Genomic DNA, 22,910 nt, shown 5'->3' with positions numbered 1-22,910 from the left:
GTGCCATGCCAAGGGTATAATGAAATAAAAAAGCCGTTTAACAAGATTCCCTGAGAGAGAGAGAGGAAGTTTGTGTGTGTGTGCGCATGCGTGTGTGGCCAAGTTTGCGTCGTGCAAGGGTTACGATAGTGTCCACCAAGCCAAAGGCTCAACAGAACACAGTCTGATCTCGTCCAGAGCGGTACTACAGTTTTAAAAGAAATTATCTAAGAGAAACTTCGTATATTTTTCAAAAAAAGAAAAAAAAAAACAACAACAACGAGTTGACTTTTTATTTAGTTAATTGTTTTGTTTTTAAATTTAGTTTATTTTTTTAATGATTTCTATTTAGTCAGAATAGTAGTTTAATAGATAAAAAGAAGAAGAATTGCATGGTTATACCTGTGGTGTTGTTAGTTCTCTGTTTTCTCCTTGTTATTTCTCCACGTTGTGTGTCCTTTTCCCTGGGACTTTGTTGTTAAGTTTTTTTGTGTGTGTGTGTTTGTTTTATTGTTGTGTTTCGCGAAATTTAAAAAAAAAATCAAAATATGGAATCTTCAAACGGAAGTTCAGCTCAGTGTTTAACAACAACATCCGCCAGTACGACAACAAATGCCTCTACAGCCACCTCCTCCGCCGCCTCAATAACATCGTTGTCCACACCATTGGCTTTGACAACAACATCATCTTCATCGCTATCCGCCTCTGCCTGTTCCACACCGGCCACAATTAGCAGTAGCTGTGGCAGCCTTGCCACAAATCTAACAGCTGCCGCTGCCTCATTTCCACAACAACAACATACCCCACTTTTGCAAATTCTACCTTTGGATACCGGCAAACAGGATGACAGCAATAATTTGTCCTTGGCCAGTGGCATATCGGAGGGTCAACGTTCCCTCTCGGCAGCACCGTCGGCATCATCCAGCCCCATACTGAGTCCGCCGAATAAGATTTTTGGACGCAATGCAAATGGCACAAGTAAGTAGCGAACAATTTTTTATTTTATTTATATTTATATAAAAAATATAATATTGAAATTAATTAAAAAAAATTAAAAGGAGAAGGAAATGGGAAAACTTTGGAATTTTTAACAAAAGTCATGATCGGAAATTTTTGGTGACAAAAAAATCAATTACATAAATATATCTTTTTTTAATAATTTAAAATTGGGGTATGGAAAAATGTTTTATTTTTTAAGTCACGAAATAATTTTTGGTTTAAATGTTAGGATAGATAAGAAGTTCCCTTCTTAGACCAAGCTATTTTTTTTTTTTGGATTCAAATGCCTCAATTTTTATTAAATGTTAAAAAAACGTTTTTTTTTTCTTTCTTAAAAATAAAGTAATTCGAAAACGTAATTATTTAAATAAAAATAATTTGAAATTGGAATAATGTCATTTAAAAGCTTGGTTATTAAAAAGTTATTTTTTTAAGAAACTCATTAAAAAAAAAAAAAAAAACAAGAAAAAGAGTCTCGTCTAGACTAATCTTCGAGACAAATTTAGAATTTTTTATAACAAAAAAAAAAAAAAAATGAGTTCTCAAACAAGTCATTTTGGTTAAATGTTAATAGTTTTTGAATATTTTAAATTTCGAAAATTGTTATTGTATATAAAATCAAGTTTTTTGATGGAAAATTCAATAATTTCCATTAAAAATTTAAAAAAAAATATAATAATAATAAATAAATAAACAATTTTTTATAGCCAAAAAAAAAAACGAGTTTCTAAAAAAGTCATTGTGGTGTTAATATTTTTTGAATATTTGGTTTGTTTTTGAGTTCAAATTTCTGAAATCTTCCTATTTTGAAAATTCATATAAAAAATCTAGGCTTATAACCTCAATTAAAAAATATTTCTTCCCATCAAGTCTTCCTCAAATTTAAGGTACTAAGAATTATAACTACTTTTTTTTTTTCTTTATTTTTAAATTTGTTTCCATATTCAATACCTAACCTCAAATTCCAAAAAACAAAAAAAAAATAAATAAAAAACAGGTTAGTGGACTAGAATTGGCTCTTATTTTGAAGAGGTTTCAAAGTTATTTTGATGGAAAATAATTAAAATTTAAAATATCCAAAAAAAAAAAGACAAAATAAGGAGGAAATAATTAAAAAAAACTAATTAATTTTTTTATTCGAAATACTGAAAATAAAAGGGATTACATTTATGACTGAAAATGATGGGACACACTAGCAAACATTTCAATGCAAAATTATTTTTCACCCTCTCTTCTGTTTTGCTCCAGAAAATATCAAAATTGTATGTTTCCAAATATAATATTCAAAATCTACCTTCAATTTTTTTTTCGTAATTGTAATAATAAAAAACGTCTTCCGATTCAAATCAAACTGTACTATAACTCCAGAATTCTTTGAAAAATTAAAAAAAAGAAACTAAAAAGAATATGCAAATATTTGAAGAAACAAACAAAGGACCCCTCGGGGCGTTTGTCCTGGCATTCAGGTATTTTGGTGTTTTTAATGTATGTTAATCCTTTTTCCTCATGTTCGACATGATATGAATTCGTAAGTGACTGTTTTTTGTCGAAGAAAAATCCAATAAGAAAATGTAGACCTTTTATGTACTTCGAATAACCAACAGGAAGACCGGTAAATAATATCCTTGCGAGAGGGTAGTTTCTTTCAATCACAAATAAATTTAGGGGTGGTGTTTTCTGTTTGTGTCCCTCATTTTTTTTTTCTTTTCTCGTTTTTTTTTTTTTTTGTTGCCTTTAACCTATAGCAAGGCCTAGTTTTTAAAACAACAAAACAAAACTGTGGATACTATACTATTGTAATAATCGAGAAATTTTGATTGGATGTTATCTGTTCTTGTTGAATGTTAGTGGAATAAAATATGAACTAAGGGAGGATTTTTTGTTTTGTGATATTTTGGCAAAAGGTAATTCAGAAAATTGAAAAGAAACAGATTTCTATATAAAATAAAGTAGTAACGGTTGCAACCGTTTTTGGGAAACCGGTAAAACTTGTTGCCAATCTAAAAAAAACATTATTTCATTGCATTAAATATGGTTTTATTTGATTACTAAAAAAAATGTACAGTATTTGTTACCATTTAATAAAATTCGTATCCTAGAATGAGGTATTAGGAACAATTTATATTCTCCTTTTTAAAATTATAATTTTAGGCAAACCTTCTCAATAACATTCGATGAATTTTTAAATTCATGTAAACTTCCTCAAATCAAACTTAATTACAAAAAAATTGATGCTGAACGTCATCTACACATCAATAAGACAAGGCTGAAAATGCATCCACTAGAGGGCATACGCTGCATATGGGAATTTATTTTTTCAACATATTCCCTATTTATCATTTTAATTCAAATGTTTTGAATTCCGATGTTTGCATATTTATATTTGTTTTTTTTTTTTTTAATTGATCTATGCAAAATATGTAAACTATCTCAAAGAACATTTCATTACAAAATTAATGTTGGGCGCCATCTACACATGAATAAGTCTAGGTTGAAATACATCATGTATGAAAAACACACGCTAGATGACACAAGCTACATTTAGGATTTCATTATTCCATCTAACTCCCTATAGATCTTCACTTTCCGCAGAAAATTTCCTGAGTTTAAAAAAATCTTTGTTTTTTCATCCTTTTTTTTATAATTTTTCAATCATTATTTTCCAATTATTGTGATAGGTTTATCCCTTTACAATTTTAAACATGAAAACCGTACCCTTATCCGGAAAACTACTAAAGTCGAATTTAAGATTATTAAACATGACATCCTGTTTTACTACTTTCTTAGAAAAAATTTAAACGAAAATTGACATTTTTATTAAATTTTGCTAGAATAAAAATAGTAACTTAATTGCCAGCTTCTGATTGTCTGATATATCAATTTTGAAAGATTGCCATATAGATTTCACATTTTGCTAGTTTTCCTTTACTTTAGGGCCAAAATAGATCTCTTAGAGCCGATTTCACAAACTGTTTACGTTGAACGCCATCTACACATCAATATTATACCACCAATGTACAACAGAAGCATAGCCTATGTTTAAATCAAACTCGTGATCGAGAGGAAAAGGTATGGAACAATTCAAACCCAAATTCAAGAGACCGTCAAAAAGCTGTGGAACACTTTCTGATGTATATGAAAGTTTCTGAGCAAAAATAACGCAAATGTTCCCAGTAGGCCATCTGTATGAGTTTACATCGAACGCCATCTACGGATCAATACTGTACAACCAATTTTCAAGTGAAGCATAGTCTAGTTTCAAACGAGAGTTTAGGTCTTTTTCACAAAAGGTATTCGGTATAAAGAGAAAATAAAAATCATATTTGACAATCTTAAAGTTTAAACCTTCAAGGCGAAAAAAGAAAAAAAAAAAAATAAATTCAAAATTTATGCTGATGCAAGGCGCCATCTAGATATCAAAATGTTGACAATATTGTACTGTCTGTCTTTATATAAAATGTAAAAGAAAAAAACTGTTTCTTATATTTAATTTAAGGGGAAATTATCAAACAGTTCCCCCTAGATGTTAACATTGGATTTACAATTTAATTCTTGGATTGAGTGAGAAATTTGACAGAAATGAGGTATTTAAATTTAGACTTGCTTTGAAGTCCCTATACCTTTTCACCTAAATCAGTGTCCGCTTCATTAATTTTTCTCTTTTGCTCTATAATTATTGCTCCATGGGCCTCTAGAATTTAGTAAATTTTGACATTTATCGCTTAAAACAGTTCCCTCTAGATGTCAACTTTGGGTTTGAAAACTAATCCCTAAATTTAATGGGAAATTTGACAGAGTGGGGGTGGGGAGTATGTCAACCACAATTTAGTATTGCTTTAAATACCCTAAACCTTTTTTGATGGGCCTTGATCAATACCCGCTTTATTCATTTGTTACTTTTGCTCCATAATAATCATAGCTCCATAGCTCTCTCTCACACACACTCATTGATGGACTTTGATCAATTCTAGCATTATTAATATTTCTCCTTTGCTGCATAATAATCATATCTCTCTCTCTTTCTCTCACACATACACTTTAATCAATTCTCGTTTTATTCATTTTTCTCTTTTGCTCCATAATAATCCTAAGTCCCGCTCTCTCTCTTTAAAAATGAAAATTTCAAATATGTATCATTAGGAGCATAATTTTATATTAGCAAGGCTTTCAACCCAACGGCCATCTAGTGGCCGCATTTAAAATTACCACTCGTCTGAGATTTGATATCTTCAACCGTGGCCTGGTGGGGAGTTAAACAAAAAAACATTTCCCTTTTCCCAAAAGTATGAACTTTATTTTTATGCTTTAGTGTTTTTATTTTGCCAAGACTTTTCTTGCCTCAAAAATCTCTAGACTTTTGGGCAATTTTTATGAGCTTTCCTGCTGCAGGATCTACCAAAAACTATAAAAAGTATTGGCAGAAGAAACGTCTTTTTTTCTGTCTTTTTATAAACATAGGTAGGTAACTTTATAAATTCCAATGCATTTTTCTTAAATTCGAAGGGCCAAGTTATTGGTTTTTGTCATTATTATTGTTATTACTTTTTTTTCGACGTTGTGGCCACCCCACCAATCTTTTCCATCCAGCCAACCAACCACAAATACCAATATCGATTTATATTTTTATATTTAAAAAGCAGCAATGCCAGTCTTATGTTTTGTGATTATTGTTGGCCATTAGCACGTCTTTGCAGCCTTCAATTGTTTGTCCAAGGGGTTTTTCTTCCTCAGAGGTTACCTTGGGTTTTGTGGGGTTTTTATGATGGCTGGTGATGATGGTGGCTCCAAAAGAATTTTGATCGACAAAGAATTTGGCCATTTAAGAAAAACATTTTCTTTTTTAATTTATCATTGTGGCCACATAAAAACAAACAGTCTGCCAGCCATAAGACCTATTGCGTACGGCTGCCTGAGAACAAACAAATAGTTGTGTTGACACAACAGCAAGGATAATGATCATTAAGAGGTTGGTCTTTGGAGACATGGCCATTTCGTTTAATTTTTTCCTTTCTTCATTGTGACATATTGTTGCTGCTGCTGCTGCTGATGCCTGGGAGTTTTTCTTCCTTTGGCAATAATCAATTGCTTTAAATGACCAATCGTTGTGGTAATTTTTACCTTTGGCTGGTGATCATTTAATATTGCACATGCAGAGCAGAGTGGCCTCTGGAATCATCAGCACCATCATGGCCACCGCTAGTGGCATCACTATCATGCTTCCGCCTGGTTAGCTGTCGTATTTGTTTGCCTCCCCCCCTAGAGGGGGCGATTTTTTTTTTTTGCGCGTTTGAGTTTTGGTTTTGTCATTTTAAAATGTTGGCGGGTACTTAGGCATGTGGCGTCGTATGTCATTATAAATACTGTTGTATGGGCCTCCTGCTACCTATCTGCTTCTTCTTCTTCGTCGTCTTGTGTTGTCTGGACAAGTGCCAAAGAAACTGATTCTAAAGTTGTTGTGTGGTTTTTGTTGCTGCTGCTATTTGTTTCCTTCTTGTCATTTTTGCCCCATTGTCAGCATTGGTTTCTTTCACCTCTGGCTTAGATGATAGCCAGCCAGCCAGCCAGCCAGCCAGGCTAAAGAAGGGCAGCCTCCGTTTGGTGTGGGGGTTACCATGTTTACGCTCATTTTCACATTTTACTTATGAGCTGGCTGCTGTTATTTCTGCTATAGCCAACAAAAAAACCCAACAACATATTTAGCAAATGACAATGTTTGCAAAATGCTACAACATTCATTTAAAGAGGCAGCATTGTTAAATAGTTGGTTGGCTGGCTGGCTGGCCGGCGAGTGCGTTAACTTGGCCCCAACCAACAGCCCGGACAGTCATCATCACATTAAGTAATGAAGGAGGCAATACATATTGCCACCAGCACCAAGTTGCACGTTGTTGCAAAATCTGAAAAAAAAAACATTCTCTGCTCGATCTCTAGTAAATTTTAATGAAACCAATAATCATGATCATGATAAAAAAAAAACCGAGGCAACAACATGATAATATTCTTTTTTTCTTTCCTTTGTGTTATTGTCCCTGATGCTGTTTGGGGCTTTTTTCTTCGACTTCTGCATTGTTGTGTTTTTTTGTTTTGTTTTCGAATTTTGTTTAGATCATTTCTTTGTGGCTCGTTGGCTAGTTTCAGTTTCCCGCCACACATTTACTTTATATTAAAATCACGTATCATATATTTATTGCTGCAAAATACATTCTCCACTTTTTTTTGGTTTTTCCTTTGGCTTGTTTGTTGTTTGTTTTTTTTTTTTTTTGTCTTTTGAGTTTCTTTTTGCATTATATTTCACTGCATTTTGTCACTTGACAGCAAGGTTGAAAGGAAAGAAAGCTTCTCGATTTTAAGGATTCGTTGAAGAGAAAATGAGGGACAAATATATTCACGGGCAACCAGAGGAATGAAGTGATAAAAAAATCCTCTTTCCATATTGTGGGGCATGGGAAAAGCAAAAATTATTTTCTTTTGAATTCAATTGTCCGAAAATTTACATATGTACTTTACAGAGGCAAAATCAACACATTTCAAAAAAAAAAAAAAATCATACAAAAATTTCCATTTTACTTTTAATATCTTGAATTCATCTCATTTTTTCTCCATTTAACGTGCTAAAATCGCTCGGGAATGCTCTCAGAGTACGAAACTCTCTCCATTAAAAAATATGAACTAATTAATAAACTCTGCTGCGTACATTGTCTCAGCGAATTTGATGAGCCAAAGATATTCCCAATAAAAGAAGTGGCGCCCAAATGTTTTCATATAACATCTTAATACCTCAAATGGTATAGGTTTGAAAGAGGGTTGTGATTTTGGCTGCAAACACAAATCCTACCAAAGGAATCCCCAATTCATTTTTTATACCAACAAAACAAATGGCGCCCAAATGTTTAGATATATCATCTAAATAGCTGAAACTTGTATGGGTATAAAAGAGGACTATAACTCAATCAAACACAATTCTATTTTCATTGCAAAAAAGGGTTCTGACGACTATCAAGGTGGCGCCCAAATGTATGATCTTGGCTGCAACTTCATCAACCACAATTCATCCAAGGAACCACCAATTCAGTTTTTAGCCCAACAATAGAGATGGAGCCCAAATGTTTTGTTATAGAATCTAAATAGCAACTTGTATGAGCTTAAAAAGGCACAATAACCTTCAGGGATATAACTCAATCAAATACAATTCTATTTTGATTGCAATAAAAACCAAATGTTCTGGCGACAATTGACATGGCGCCCAAATGAATAAAAATTGGAGACTTATGTTTGTGGAATGTATTTATTTTATAGCCACACAATATCCAATTCCGATCGATTTAGACGCAAAAAAGTGTACTTTCTTGCTAAAATCACTCGAAGCTGACTTAAAAACGCATTAAAATAGTTGTACGATTTTGTTCTTGGGATATAAGAAAGAGGGAAAGATGATCTTGGCTACAACTCTATTTTTGAGATGGCGCCCAAATGAATTGACAATTGGCAACGAAATGAAATTTGTTGCAAATATTTATCCTATTTAGAGGTAGCTTTGCAATGAATGTAAATTTTATAGACCCACGATTGCAATTTCCGATCGTATTTTGAATTTATTTCTTTGAAAAAAAATCACTTGAAATCCGACTTAGAACCCATTGAAATACTTGTATAACTGGAGATTAGTTTAGGAAGAGTTGAAATAGGGCTATGACATTGGCGAAAACTTACGGTGACCTTGGCCATAACCTAAGGCAAGCACAATTCTATTTTTAGTAAAAAAAAATTAAAAGTTTTCTTGCATCACACGAGATGGCGCCCAAATGAATTGAAATTAGAGACTAACATTTGTAGCAAAAAACCTATTTTATCTGAAAGTAGCATTGTAAAGAACGCAAAATTTTTGGGAGCCACAATTTCCAATTCCAATCGATTTTAGTGCAATTAAATCAAAAGTTTTCTAGAAACGATCGAAATGGCGCCCAAATGATTTGGAATAAGAGACTTAAGTCTGTAAAAAATTTATATTTTAATTTATAGCCACGATTTCTAATTCCAATCGATTTAGACAAAATTGGAATTATTAAGGTATTGTACGCTGCAATATCTTTCTTAGATTGTTATTTTCATTAGTTCTCTCAGTAGCCGTTCAAAACGCCTCACTATTTCATCTAACAGTTTTTTCCTCAATTCCCTCTTTTCTTGTTTTTGGGCCAATTTGCTCTTTCATTGCATCTCTTTATTAAGAGAATCTTAGTCACATATTTTTCCAGAATATTTAACACAGTTTTTGCCATCTAAACCAGCCTCTGGTCAATGGAATGTCAACAAAATGACATAACTGGTCACATAACATGACATTAACAAAAATAAACATGTTTCTGGTCGCATTTTTTTAATGCCTGCCTTTCAGAAAAATTATTTCAAATAAAAAAAACTTAAATAGAAGACCACCGGAACATCAAATCTGAAAACAATTATCTATGAAAATTCTCACGCTTTCAATTGAAGGAATATTTACCCCTTTTTGGGTTAAAACTTCCACAAATCTTTAGAAAAAAAAACTGAAAGTGATAAACAACAACAAAAAAATTTGAATAAAAAATCTACCAAAAAAAAAAAAAAACAAGATAAATTAAAGCAGAACAAGCTGAATGATGATGATGATCCTTTTTTTTTTCTTCTCCCTTCATGAATTGTGATCAGTGATGGGTATTTAAATTTAACAGACAGACAAAAAAATCAAACCCCCAGACCATCCTCCCCTAAAGCCAGGCGAAATGAATCTCTACAATGCCGCCACCACGACAGAACAGGAAGACTTGTGTGTCCTTATTCAAATTAGTTTGAATGGTCGTTGAGAGACCGGTGTGGCTGGTTGACTGACTGGGCAAGGGTAGTAAAGTGAGGGCCAGTTTTTTTTGCTGTTGGGTAAAGGATTTATGTTTTTTTTTTTTTGGTGAAGTGAAGAAAGGGTTATGTTAGGTAAAAACATTGCATTTTATGGATAAAAAATACGTGATTTTTTTCTTATAGTTTTAAGAATACAGTGGGAATTTTGTCTTTCCGTTTTGTAGTTTTTTTTTCGAATCAAAAATCCCCTGAAAAAACTGGTTTCAAATGTTAATTTTTTCTGTTTTTTTTTTTTTTTTGTTTATTTTCAGTGGTGGCTACTTCTCGTCCCAACAATGAGGCCGAAGTTCAGCTGTATCGTGTCCTCCAGAAAGCCAGTCTCTTGGCCTACTATGACACCTTATTGGAAATGGGTGGCGATGATGTACAGCAATTGTATGAGGCTGGCGAGGAGGAATTTTTGGAAATTATGGCCCTGGTGGGTATGGCCTCAAAGCCATTGCATGTTAGACGCCTGCAGAAGGCCCTACATGAATGGGCCCTGAATCCCAGCCAATTTCAGCAACCTCTCAATCACAATGCTGGTAAGTTAGCAAATAACCTAACAATAAATGTTGGAGATTTTATTAAATTCCTTCTTCTTTTTCTCCTTACAGGTCAATTTGAAACTCCTGCCAAATCGAGCACTGCTATATACAATGCTGAGCTTTCTCGTTCTCCTGGACCCATACGTCCCAAATATCCAACATTCAATCCCAATGCCCCCTTTAATCCCACACCCTTGGTTAGTACGGTGGCTCCTGGTGCCACGGCCTCTGCCTCTGCCCATCTGTTATCACAAATTTGTTCCCTACCTCCCTTGCCTGCCCATAATCCCGTCACCAGCCATGTTTTGCCTCCCTCCTCCCTAAGCCACCCCACCGAAAGACCTCAAGCCTTAGGCAATATACCCCAAATGCCAGGTAATGCTGGAGTTGGTTCAAACACCTCCCACCAGGTTACCTCCAGCTCTCCCCAACTAACACCGGTTCTCAGTGAAATGCAGGTTGCTCGCATCACCATGGGTGCTGAGAAAATTGCCTCTCAGTTGCCACAACGTGAGCCGCGTGCCCATACCTCCAAGAAACGTACCAGCCGTGAGCTGGAACAGGTCATGGCCATGAGTGAAAATGATCCACGACGCATGGATGAAATTCGTAAGTATTCTGCCATATATGGTCGCTTCGATTGCAAACGTCGTCCCGAGAAACCATTAACCCTGCACGAGGTCTGCGTAAATGAGGCCGCTGCTCAATTGTGTCGTTTGGTGCCGGCCCTTTTAACACGCCGAGATGAGTTGTTTCCCTTGGCCCGACAAATTGTTAAGGATGCTGGTTTTGGCCATTCCGCCTCTATTGCCCGTTATGGTAATTTATTGACCCAAATGGTTGGCGCCACTCAAAATGCCTCCGGGCAAATTCGTTCGGCCTCGTCAATGCTTGAATGCGAATCGAATGAAACGAATAACTCCACACCAAACAAACGTCAGAGATTGGCATCTTCGGATGCTAGTTTGTCGTTAGCCGATAGTAATCGGGTAAGAGTAACAAAAAACGAACATTAAATTGGCATCGTTGAGCTTTAAAGTTTTATTTTTCGGGCTTCTGCTGGAATGGTTATGGCTTTTGAAAAAAGAGAAAAAGAGAGGATTACTCTTCCAAATGCAAAATATTTTTTACAGCTTTTGTTTCCCTGCAATGGTGGTGAGCTTTTTCAAGTATGGCTTTTTGTAAAGCTTTTCCTTAGAAAACGTTAACTTTGAAGCCAAATAGTATTGAGTTTATTGATTTCAGGTTTGCCATTAGATTTCCTTGGAGTGTCAAGATTCCGAAGCTTTTGAGAGGCCACGGAATTTTGAACTGTTAGTTGTGGCTTTTTGGAAAGCTTTAGCTGTTATTTTAATTTATTTATTTTAAAAGCTTTCCAGTCCCCGTCCATTGTATCTATCTTCATTCTTTAGATTAATAAAGCTCTCTGGGAATTATTACATTGTGTACATACCTGGGCAGATCCCTCATCCTGCTTTTAATAATTCTTAGCTATTCTTCCATTATCTATCGCTTAGACCTATAACATCTCTTCCTTTATATATCTTATTTATCTGCAATTGTTATAGTTTAATTTTTAACAATTTTCTGCTGATAGTCGCTTGTATTTAGCTATTATTTTCGGTTTTTTTAAAAACTTAACTTTTATAGTCATATCAGACTTTCTTCGAGGAGAATTCCAAGATGCTTCTTCGAAAAATCTGAAGACCCTAATTTTTTTGATGATTGTGTTGGAGTCCCTGACCAAATTTCCCAGTGGAATTGTGAAATATTTTTTCCAGAGTTGCCATTGCTAAAATTTGAAAATTCTATCGTTTTCTAACTGTAAATGTAATTTAAATATATAAAGCTTTTAGTTTTTAATTGCCTAGATTAATAATCTTTAATTTTTTATTTTGTTATTAACATTTGTAAAATAGTGCTTGGTAATGGTATATTGGTTTTTAATTATTTATTTTTAGTTGAGTTTTGTTTTTGTTTGTTTGGTTTTTTATTTAAAACTATTACTTTTATTTTGTTTTTGTTATTAGTTTTGTAGTCTGTTATTGTTAAGCTTAGCATATTTTATTTAAACATTTTCCACCAACGACTTCCTGTATCTGCTGCCAACTATTAATTTTGAATAAATGCTTAAAGAAAACCAAAAACAAATCCTGCTGCGTATTTATTTCATAGAGCCTTAAGAAAAAAAAGTAAAGAAATCCAAAACAAAGAAATACCACTAAAAAAATGCTAAAAAATCATAAAAATTAATCCTTTAAAGGATTCGGTGGAGGATCCACGTTACAACCTGTTTGCCATGTACCAGAAATTTGCAGCAAAGCCTCCCTTTGATTTGGCCGATATTGCAAAATTCACGTAAGTTTTTTTTTTAAGGGAAATTGGGCTTATGTGCAAAACAGAGGAAACTCAATTATTTTTCATTTTTTTTCTCATAACCAGTTTAACAAAACCCAATGATTTGGATGACCAAGACCAGGAATCGCGATTTTCATTTAGCAATTCCAGTTCGCCGCCTTCTATGCCAGTGAGTATGTGTTTCGTTTTTAATTAAATTTTTATATTTTTTTTTTTTTTGGAAATTTGGGAAAAGGGAAATGACGTAAGTATTTATTTTAAAATATGTTGACTTCTGTTATGATTATTCAAATGTTTAACCCCTTATACAGTAGGTTCCGAAAGAATGGGCCAATATTGGCCACTTCGTATCGGACCTAAATAAGCATGATATAAATATAGCGACGTGCTAGGTTTGGAATGTGTTGTGTTGATGGAAATATTGGGATGTACCAAGTCTGGAATGAAATCGGATGCTAATTTCACTTATTATGAGCTTCATGGATATTCAAGATTTTTAGCCTTTGTGGGGGGGGGGGTACCAGAAGGATCGATAGTGGATCGATATATCCCATCTTCACTACGGATCTTTTATTAGTGGAAATAATGAGATGTGTGTGTAATATAAAGAGAACCTGATGCTTATTTCGGATTTTATAAACTTTTTGGTTATTCAAAACTTTGACCCTTTGTGGGGGAGGTACCAGAAGAAATGGTCAAATCTCCACCGTTTTTTGAACAGATCCTGTGTTAATAGATATATCCAGATGTGCCAAGTCAAAATGGAATCCGATGTTAATTTCGCGTTTTATGAGCTTAATGGATATTTAAAATTTCGACCTTTGTGGGGGAGGTACCAGAAGGAATGGACCTATATTTAACACCAGATCTTGGGTTTATGAAAATATTGGGGTGTGTGAAATTTGAAGATAATCGGATTATTACATCACATTTTATGAGAGTTGTAATTATTCCAAATTTTGACACTTTGTGGGGGAGGTATTTGATGGAGTGGATCAGACCTAGCACTGACGAAAATATTTGGATTTGCAAAGTTGGCACAAAATCAGATTATCGTTTCTCTTGCTGTGCAGAAAATATATTTTTTGAAAATTTCGGCCATTTGTGGGGGAGGTACCAGAAGGAGTGGACCGACATATTCCATTTTCAAAGCATACCTTGTGTTAGTAAAAATAATAAAAGGTGTGTATGAAGAGAAATGGATGCTTATTTCGGATTTTATGATCGTTTTGCCTATTCACCCTTTGTGGGAGAGATACCAGAAGGAATGGTCCGACCGCTACCATCTTTATAACAAACCTTGTGTTGATGGAAATATTGAGATATATCAAGTGTAAATGGAATCGAATGTTAATGTTGCGTTTTATGAAATTCCAAAATATTCAAAATTTTGACCCTTTGTGGGGGAGATACCAGGAGGGGTGGGCCAATATATTCAATCTTCACACCAAACCTTGGTTTAATAAAAATATTGTGATGTGTGTATTTTGAAGACAATTGGACTTTTGCATCACATTTTTTAAAACTTTTTTTTTTTTTTTTTGGGGGGGGGGGGGGGGGTGGTAGGTGTGGTTGTACTTGATGGTGTGTACCGATATTGTCCAGTTTCTCAGTGACCTAGCATTGATGCAAATACTAGGATTTGCAAAGTGGGAGCAAAATTAGATCATCATTTCTCTTGCTGTGCTGTAATTTTTATACCCTACTCCACAAGGTGGTCAGGGTATTATGTCTTTGTGCATTTGTTTGTAACAGGCAAAAGGAAACGAGATAGACCCATAGTTACTTTTGATGATCTGCATAGAATCACATTCTGAGTCGATTTATGCATGTCCGTCCGTCCGTCTGTCCATGTATTTTTGTAAACAAAGTACAGTTCGCATTTATTGCCCTATTCAGATGAAATTTTGCACAAATCATTTTTTTGGCCCAAGGACGAACCCTATTGAAATTGGAGGTAATCGGTCAAAATTTAGATATAGCTCCCATATATATATTCGTCCGATTTGCCTTTTATTGTGCACCAAACGTGTAATATCAGTCCGAATAGTATGGAATTTTGCACATACGATCAGATTGGACCTCAAAATAAGTATGCCAAATTTGATCGAAATCGATTCAGATATAGCTATAGCTCCCATAAATATTGTTCATCCGATTTGTTATTTTTGTCCTCCGCAGCCGTAATATGAACTCTGTAACAACAATATTTGGGGAAATATATCAAATACAGCTCAGAAATACATTTGCTAAATTTTATCGAGATCGGTTCAGATTTGGATATAGCTCCCATATATATTTTTATCCGATTTCAAATTAATTGTGGCAATACAAGTCCGAATTTAAAAGATACAAATGCTTTAAATTATAATTACAATTCTCCCATAAAAACTTTTAATTGTTATCTCCGAACTCGATCTAAGTTTGATAATAATATTCCGATGTACCAAGATTCTCCCTTCGAGATTTATCGTGAGCACCAGCTGGACAGACAGACAGAGAGACGGACGGATCATCGCTAGATCGACTCCAAATGATTTGAAACGGATTTGGTCCAAAGAGACCTAGGGTCTAAAACCGTTATTTCGATGAGCCACGTTTTAGCCATATGGCTGAGGGTATAAAAAAAAATCGTTAAAAATTCTGTTAAAATCTTAAAAATACTGAATATAGGGAGTTACCGTTATTTTGGGGTCTGGGTTCTGCCACAGACTGTAGTACCCATTAGGAACTGGAAATTGGAAATTTTAAACAGTTTCGGGGAATAATGTATCTAAAATCATTAAAATAACTTATATATGAGGGCTACACGATGACTTGGATTGCATATGCAAATATCTTCATAGGCTGTAGTACCCATAATGAACTTCAAATACGAAATTTGAAACAATTCCGGTAAATCATCAAAATACCGAATATATGAAGGTACAGTTATATGGGTGCTAGAACAAAACGTGGACCTACATAGCCTACATAGCATTTTCAATACCAAAAGTCCTGCAGATGAACTCACATTTGAGTAAAATTTTATCAGCCTACTTAAATTCCTTCCCCAGACAGACAGACGGACGGACGGTCATCCTTAAATCGACATAGTATTTTATACTGATCAAGAATGTATATATATTTTGTGGGGTCTAAAATATATAAATTTCGAAGTGTTACAAATGAAATGACAAACTTAATATTCCATTCTTACTATGGTGGAGGGTATAAAAAACATTGGGTTTCAATACCCTATTTGATCTGCAAATATCAGTGGGATTGGTTGAAGAATACAATTGAAGTATTAAAATACAATGAAATGGGTTAAACGGCTATAGGGGGCAATACAAAAATCGGAACAGTTTTCGACTACAAGGATTCTTATCTGTTGCGAGTCTTAAATACCAAATTCAAAACAGCGTGGACAAATGCGGATAGGATCATCAACATATAGAATATGGGTGGGTATCGTTATATGGAAATCTTGGACCGATATGGATAATATTTTGAAACCGGTTGTAGAACACATCATGAACTACAAATGCCGAATTTGAAAAAAATCCAATGCAATCTGAAAATGTAGCCAAAATCGAAAAAATACTGAATATGTGGGGCTATAGTAAAACATGGACCTGTATATGGACCTACCACAAACTCTTAATATAAAATTCCTATTTCTTTGAAAAAAAGGGGCTAGGATCATAAAACAACTGTGCACGAAAAATGATCGAAATCGATCTATGGTTTTGTTTTTACCCTCCATGCAACAGTACCGCTCGATTTCAAGTATTTTGAAGGTTTTTTTTATACCCTCCACCATAGTATGGAGGTATCTTGATCAGCATAAAACTCAATGTCGATTTAGCAATGGCCGTCCGTCTATCCATCTGTCCGCCTGTGGAAATCACTCTAGATTCAGAACGAAATGATGTAAGTTGATAAAAATTTACTCAAATGTGAATTATGTCTTCAGGACTTTTGGTATTGAAAATGCGCCATGTAGGTCCACGTCTTCGTGTAGCCCCCATATAACGGTACCTCCCGATATGCGGTATTTTGATGATTTTAGCGACATTTCTTACCGGAATTGTTTCAAATTTGGTAATTGAAGTTTGTAATGAATACTACAGCCTAAGACAGAAAAATGAGCTATATAGGCCCACGTCTTCGTATTTTAGAGACATTATTTACCGGAACTATTTCAAATTTGGCATTTGAAGTTCGTAATGGATACTACAGCCTATGACAGAAAATTATTTGTGCAGGTCGAAGTCTTCGTATATCACCCATATGATTTTAGCGACATTATTTAGGTCCACGTTTTATAACCCCCATGGTACCACCCTATATTCGGTATTTTGATGATTTTAGCTATATTTCGGCCGGGCCGAACTTATAGCTTTCTTACTTGTTTTTTTGTAATACGTCAATTTTTATACAGGAAAATAGTTTTAGTGTAGCGCTATGTGATGTAATGACAAATATAATATTCCATTCATTTTGTGGTGCAGAGTATAAAAGAGTCGGAAATTCTTGTTTTTTTTCCCAAAGATATTTGCATTTTCCATAGAATAGTACTTTTAAAACCATATATTATTTGATATAAATCGTTGTTTTTTTGTTTCTTAGAACAATGGACCGGAAGAGGATCGTAATGTCAGTTGCCTGGATAAATTGCTGCTGAAATCCAATGATTGTGTCAACAACAATAACACCCTACTCGATTTACAGTCAAGTAGTATGGGCTCACCGACACCTTCGTCAACCACAAATCGACTGGTGGAGGACCGAAGTTCAACTCCCACAAAAACCCGTCCCATGTCTGGCGATGTTCAAGTGATATCGGCGGCTGGTGGTCATATCATTGCTGTGGCAAATCCTGCCTTGGCCTTAAGTCCCACAATGCAAGAGGCTATACATTTGAAACGGGAAACATCATCGCCGGATACATAAACCTACATCAATAATATAGTTGAGAATGTGTGCGTGTGAATAAATATCGCATTCGATTAGGAGAACAATGTGCAATTTGTAAAATAATAATAGAATGAAATATGTATTTCATAGAAGTATGGCCAACAAGTAATTTATAGTACTGTGATTAATAAATATTAGAAATAATATTAAAAGCATTGCAACAGAAAATGACCAACCTTATGTAAATTATTAAAATTAATTGTTTTTATTGGTGGGATGAGGAATACGAATCTTATATCAAAAAAAAAAAAAAAAACAAAAAAAAAAAACAAGTAAGCAAAGGCTATAGTCGTGCGGGCCGACCATGTAATACCCTACAACACTACAATATGTTGGAAGCCCCCTTATGCCCAAATCCATTTTGGAAGATTTCGCTTTTGAAATTATGTCACGGAGCACTGCCCTGTCCCTAACTCTCTTCTCATGCAAAATTCCCAGTTGGTTGGTTTAAATTGTGTGATCAGGAAAAATTTTCTGTTTTTGGTTCATTTGAACCCCTAAATATTTTACGATCATCTCCAAAAGCAAGAGGCCCCTCTGTATCTCCAAAAATATACTCATCTATATGATTTGCTTGATATTTGCTACGATATTTGGCTATATTTGTCAACGAAATCAGCATAAATAGCCAAAAGTTCGCCTTTTTGTCCATTTTAGATATCGCATGTAAGTCATTTTCAGCTTTTCCATAGGATGGTAATGTTGGTATTTTTTCACGTAAAAGTAGTGGTCTAACTCTACCCTTGTGAAAATTTTCGTGAGGATCGGACGATAATTGCAATCTTTATATAATAACCCCAACCTGTGTTGTAAGGTGAAAAATTTTACAAAATGTACAATTCAATATTATAAGTCAAATTGAAAAAATCGCATGCGATAAAAAATTTGAAAAATTAAAAAATGTCACAAAATACTACAAAATCGATATTAACATCATTATTGGCATCTTTTTATGCGGTTTTTTTAGATTTTATACTTTTAAGCCAGGAGGTCATTCAGAATTGACAACATTTGTAAAAATCGGTCCAGCCATTCTTGAGATATAAGTATTCTAGCTTACATCCCTTTCCTTTGTATTTACATATTGTATATATTTCGCTAAATACAACTGATATATTTACTGTCTGCATCTACGTAACGGTCAGACTTGAACCGTTTGTCTATTTGTGATTTCGCCGGAATTAAAAATATTAGCGGTTTTATGGAAAATTTTACTTTTATTTAACACCAATGTTATGGTCTATTTCACCCACTAAATATTAACCGATGAACATCAAATTTGGAGGGCTTCTTCCCAGCGTTAAGCTCTAGCCCCATGCTACCTTCCGCTTCAATGGGTCTATAATTGTGACCTGTAGAGCAACTGCAAAATCAGGAAATTTTTCAGTTTTTGGTCCATTTCAACCCCTAAATATTAGGCGATCATCTCCAAAAGAAATAGGGTTCAATTCTGACCTTAACCCCACCTCCATTTTCAATTTGGAGAGGATCGGGCCATAATTGCGACCTGTAGAGTGATTACAAATTAACATGGACAGACGGACGGACAGACATACATAGCTAGATCGACTCAGCTCGGCGAGCTAGGAAGATCCATCTATACTTTCCTATGTGGGAAACCAATATTTCGAGGCGTTACATAATTTTTGGCCCAATCAAACTTATAATACCCCCAACACATAATGTTGTAGGGTATAAAAAACAATAGACAATTTTCTGGCATAGGCTGTAGTATCTATTATGAATTCTAGATACGAAATTTGAAACAACTGCGGTGAATAATGTCCCTAAAATAGCGTATTATCGCTAGAAAGATTCTAGCAATAGTACTGTCTTTATGGTAGATGAATACAGGTAGTCGCATCGACACAGCTGCTGGGACAATTAGGAATTGGAATTGAACATTTTGAATGAAAAATAAATCAAATTTTTAAAAATTGTTTAAAAAGGCAGATCTTAATAAAGTCTGGTGGGCGTAGTATAAGAAAACATATAAAAACCGACTTATTTTTTTATACCCTCCACCATACTATGGAGGGTATATTAATTTTGTCATTCCGTTTGTAACTCCTCGAAATATTCATGTCAGACCCAACAAAGTATATATATTCTTGATCAGCGTAAAATTCTAAGACGATTTAGCCATGTCCGTCTGTCTGTCTGTGTGTCTGTCTGTCTGTCTGTCCGTCTGTCTGTCTGTCTGTTGTAATCACGCTATCTTTCGAACAAATTGAGATAGAAGGCTAAAATTTTGCACACATGTATTTTTTCCCAGTAGGCAGGTTAAGTTCGTAAATGGGCCATGTAGGTCCAAGTTATCATATACCCCCCATATAACGGTACCTCCCGATATTCGGTATTTTGATGATTTTAGCGACATTATTCACCGGAATTATTTCAAATTTGGTATTTGAAGTTCGTAATGGATACTAGAGCCTAAGACAGAAAATTATCTGTGCAGGTCCACGTCTTCATATAGCCCCCCGATATTCGGTATTTTAATGATTTTAGCGACATTATTTACAGGGATTGTTTCAAATTTCGTATATGAAGTTCGTAATGGATACTTCAGCCCATGCCAGAAAATTGTCTGTGCAGGTCCACGTCTTCGTATAGCCCTCATATAACGGTACCCCCATATTCGGTATTTTGACGATTTTAGCTACATTATAAACAGATTTTTCTTCAAGTTTCGCATTTAAATATTGTAATAATTTATGACAAAAGTTGCCTATGCAGGCCCACGTCGTCGTATAAGCATTCGGTATTTTTAAGATTTTAACAGAATTTTTAACGGGTTTTATTTTTTGGAAATTGCCAAATTTGTACCAAATGGTGGAGGGTATTAAAAGTTCGGCCCGGCCGAACTTACAGCTTTTTTACTTGTTTTTAAATAATTTCAAATTTTTTTGACATATCAATATTCTCAAACGTTCATGCATCTACCTGTATTCTTCTACCATTGTCATCATTAAATATTAGATTCGTTCCAACCTTGTTTTCCAAACTCCAGACACAATAGTCCAACGGATTGATATCCGGAGATTTTGGTGGCCATTGTGCACTGGAAATGAACCTCATTTTTTAACCATTCTTGGGTGGCGCGTGCTGAGTGCGATGGTGCTGAGTCCAGATTATTTTCGCCATAATATTCGGCATCTATTCTGATGCCACGGATGCCACCACCATGGCCGGCGTTAGAGTTCTGGTGGCCAACCGAAGGTGCACATTTTCAGCTGACCTCTTTGGTAAGTAAACTCGATCATTTTGTTTGTTTACAACAATGTTTTCTCATCGGAGAAAACCAATTTCGGCAGTTCAGCACTTTCGGCCAAGCGAAGCAACTCTTTAACTCTTTTCAACTCTTTTTAAAATGCCGAATATCGGGAGGTACCGTTGTATCGGAGCTATACGAAGACCTGGACCTGCATAGATAATTCTCTGTCACAGGCTGTAGCATCTATTACGAACTTCAAATACGACATATCAAACAATTTCGGTGAGTATTGTACCTAAAATCGTGAAAATACCGAATATAGGGAGGTACTGATATATGGGGCCTATACGAAGACCTGGACCTGCATAGACAATTTTCTGTCACAGACTGTAGTTCCCATTACGAACTCCAAACACGTAATTTGAAATAATTCCGGTGAATAATGACGCTATAATCATCAAAATGCCGAATATCGGGAGGTACCGTTATAGGGGGGCTATATGAAAACGTGAACCTACATGGCCCATATACGAACTTAACCAGCCTAATGGAAAAATAAACATGTGTGCCAAATTTTAGCTTTGTATCTCAATTCGTTCGAAAGATAGCGTGATTACAACAGACAGACGGACATCGCTAAATCGACTTAGAATTTTACGCTGGTGAAGAATATATATACTTTGTTGGGTCTGACACCCTCCATAGAATGGTGGAGGGTATAAAAATTATATAATGATGTAAAACAAGGTCTACAATGTGCATATAACTCTAGCCATACGTTGGAATGTATTGCTGAACACTCCACCTTACATCTGTCTAATTGATGCCGCAATTTCGTTATTATATTATATGTCTTTGATGGGACATTACATTGTTATTTTTCTTCAATAGATGGCACTGGTAGTGGAAAAATGTTATGTCACGATATAGTGACAAAGCATTATGTTATACTTTAACAGAGCTGACACATTTTAAGGGTTGTTGTTGATTTTTATCGATTCAATGTACAAGGAAATGCCCTGGAATAGATTTTTGAGAGCATGTCTATCATACCTGATATTTTTTCTGCTTATTTCCGCCATTTTTCGGCGATATCGGAATAACATATTTTTCTAAAATTTCAATGCATTTCTGTTATGTATTACCTGATAGAAAAATTAAATCCCATATGCATTTTGTCCAGTCTTTATAGTTCTATGACTTTGTTCTATGCCTTTGTATAAACTATGATCAAATGCACCTAGTGGCAAATAGCTGAATTAAATCACTCCAGCCATAGAAAACAGGCTGCTTTGGAATGCCCAGTACAGTATAAACAAGTTAACAAGTTAACAAGTAGAAAAGTAGAAAGTTCGCCCGGGCAGAACTTTGAATACCCTCCACCATTTGGAACGAATTAGAAAATTTTCAAAAAAATAAAATCCAATAAAAATTCTTTTAAAATCTTTAAAATATCTAATATAGGAAGGTGCCGATATATGGGGGGATATACGATATTGTGGACCTATAAAGACAAATCTATGTCTGCGTGTAAAGTACTCACAAGGAACTCCGTGTGTGGATTTTCAGACAATACGATTGGAAAATGTGGCTAAAATCATCAAAATACCGAATATCGCGGGGTACCGTTATATGGGAGCTATACGTTATCGTTAACCTATATAGAGAATTCTCTGTCGGTGGGTAAAGTGCTCACAAAGAACCCCTTGTGTACAAAGAACCCCTTGTGACCATTCCGTTGAAAAATGTGGGTAAAATCATCAAAATACCGAATATCGGGGGTACCGTTACATGGGGGCTATACGATATCGTGGACCTATATGGACAATTCTCTGCCGAGGTATAAAGTACCCACAAGGAACTCCTTGTGTGGATTTTCAGACAATTCCGATGAAAAATGTGGGTCAAATCATAAAATACCGAATATCGGGAGGTACCGTTATATGGGGGGATATACGATATCGTGGACCTGTATA

At 34.9% G+C, this 22,910-nt stretch overlaps 1 protein-coding gene across 1 annotated transcript; it reads left to right on the top strand.

Annotated features, from left to right (window-relative positions):
* The first annotated feature begins 176 nt into the window (after positions 1-176).
* On the top strand, positions 177-17,889 carry LOC101897862 (NGFI-A-binding protein homolog). The gene is made up of 6 exons (XM_011295133.3): positions 177-957; positions 10,122-10,394; positions 10,467-11,386; positions 12,661-12,755; positions 12,840-12,924; positions 17,370-17,889. The coding sequence occupies exons 1-6, from the start codon at positions 528-530 to the stop codon at positions 17,691-17,693; spliced, it is 2,127 nt and encodes a 708-aa protein (XP_011293435.2). The 5' UTR covers positions 177-527; the 3' UTR covers positions 17,694-17,889.
* Positions 17,890-22,910: the final 5,021 nt, after the last annotated feature.

Source organism: Musca domestica, unplaced genomic scaffold, assembly GCF_030504385.1.
Source record: "Musca domestica strain aabys unplaced genomic scaffold, Musca_domestica.polishedcontigs.V.1.1 9, whole genome shotgun sequence".
Classification (NCBI taxonomy): domain Eukaryota; kingdom Metazoa; phylum Arthropoda; class Insecta; order Diptera; family Muscidae; genus Musca; species Musca domestica.
This window is presented reverse-complemented; position numbering and strand designations above follow the sequence as displayed.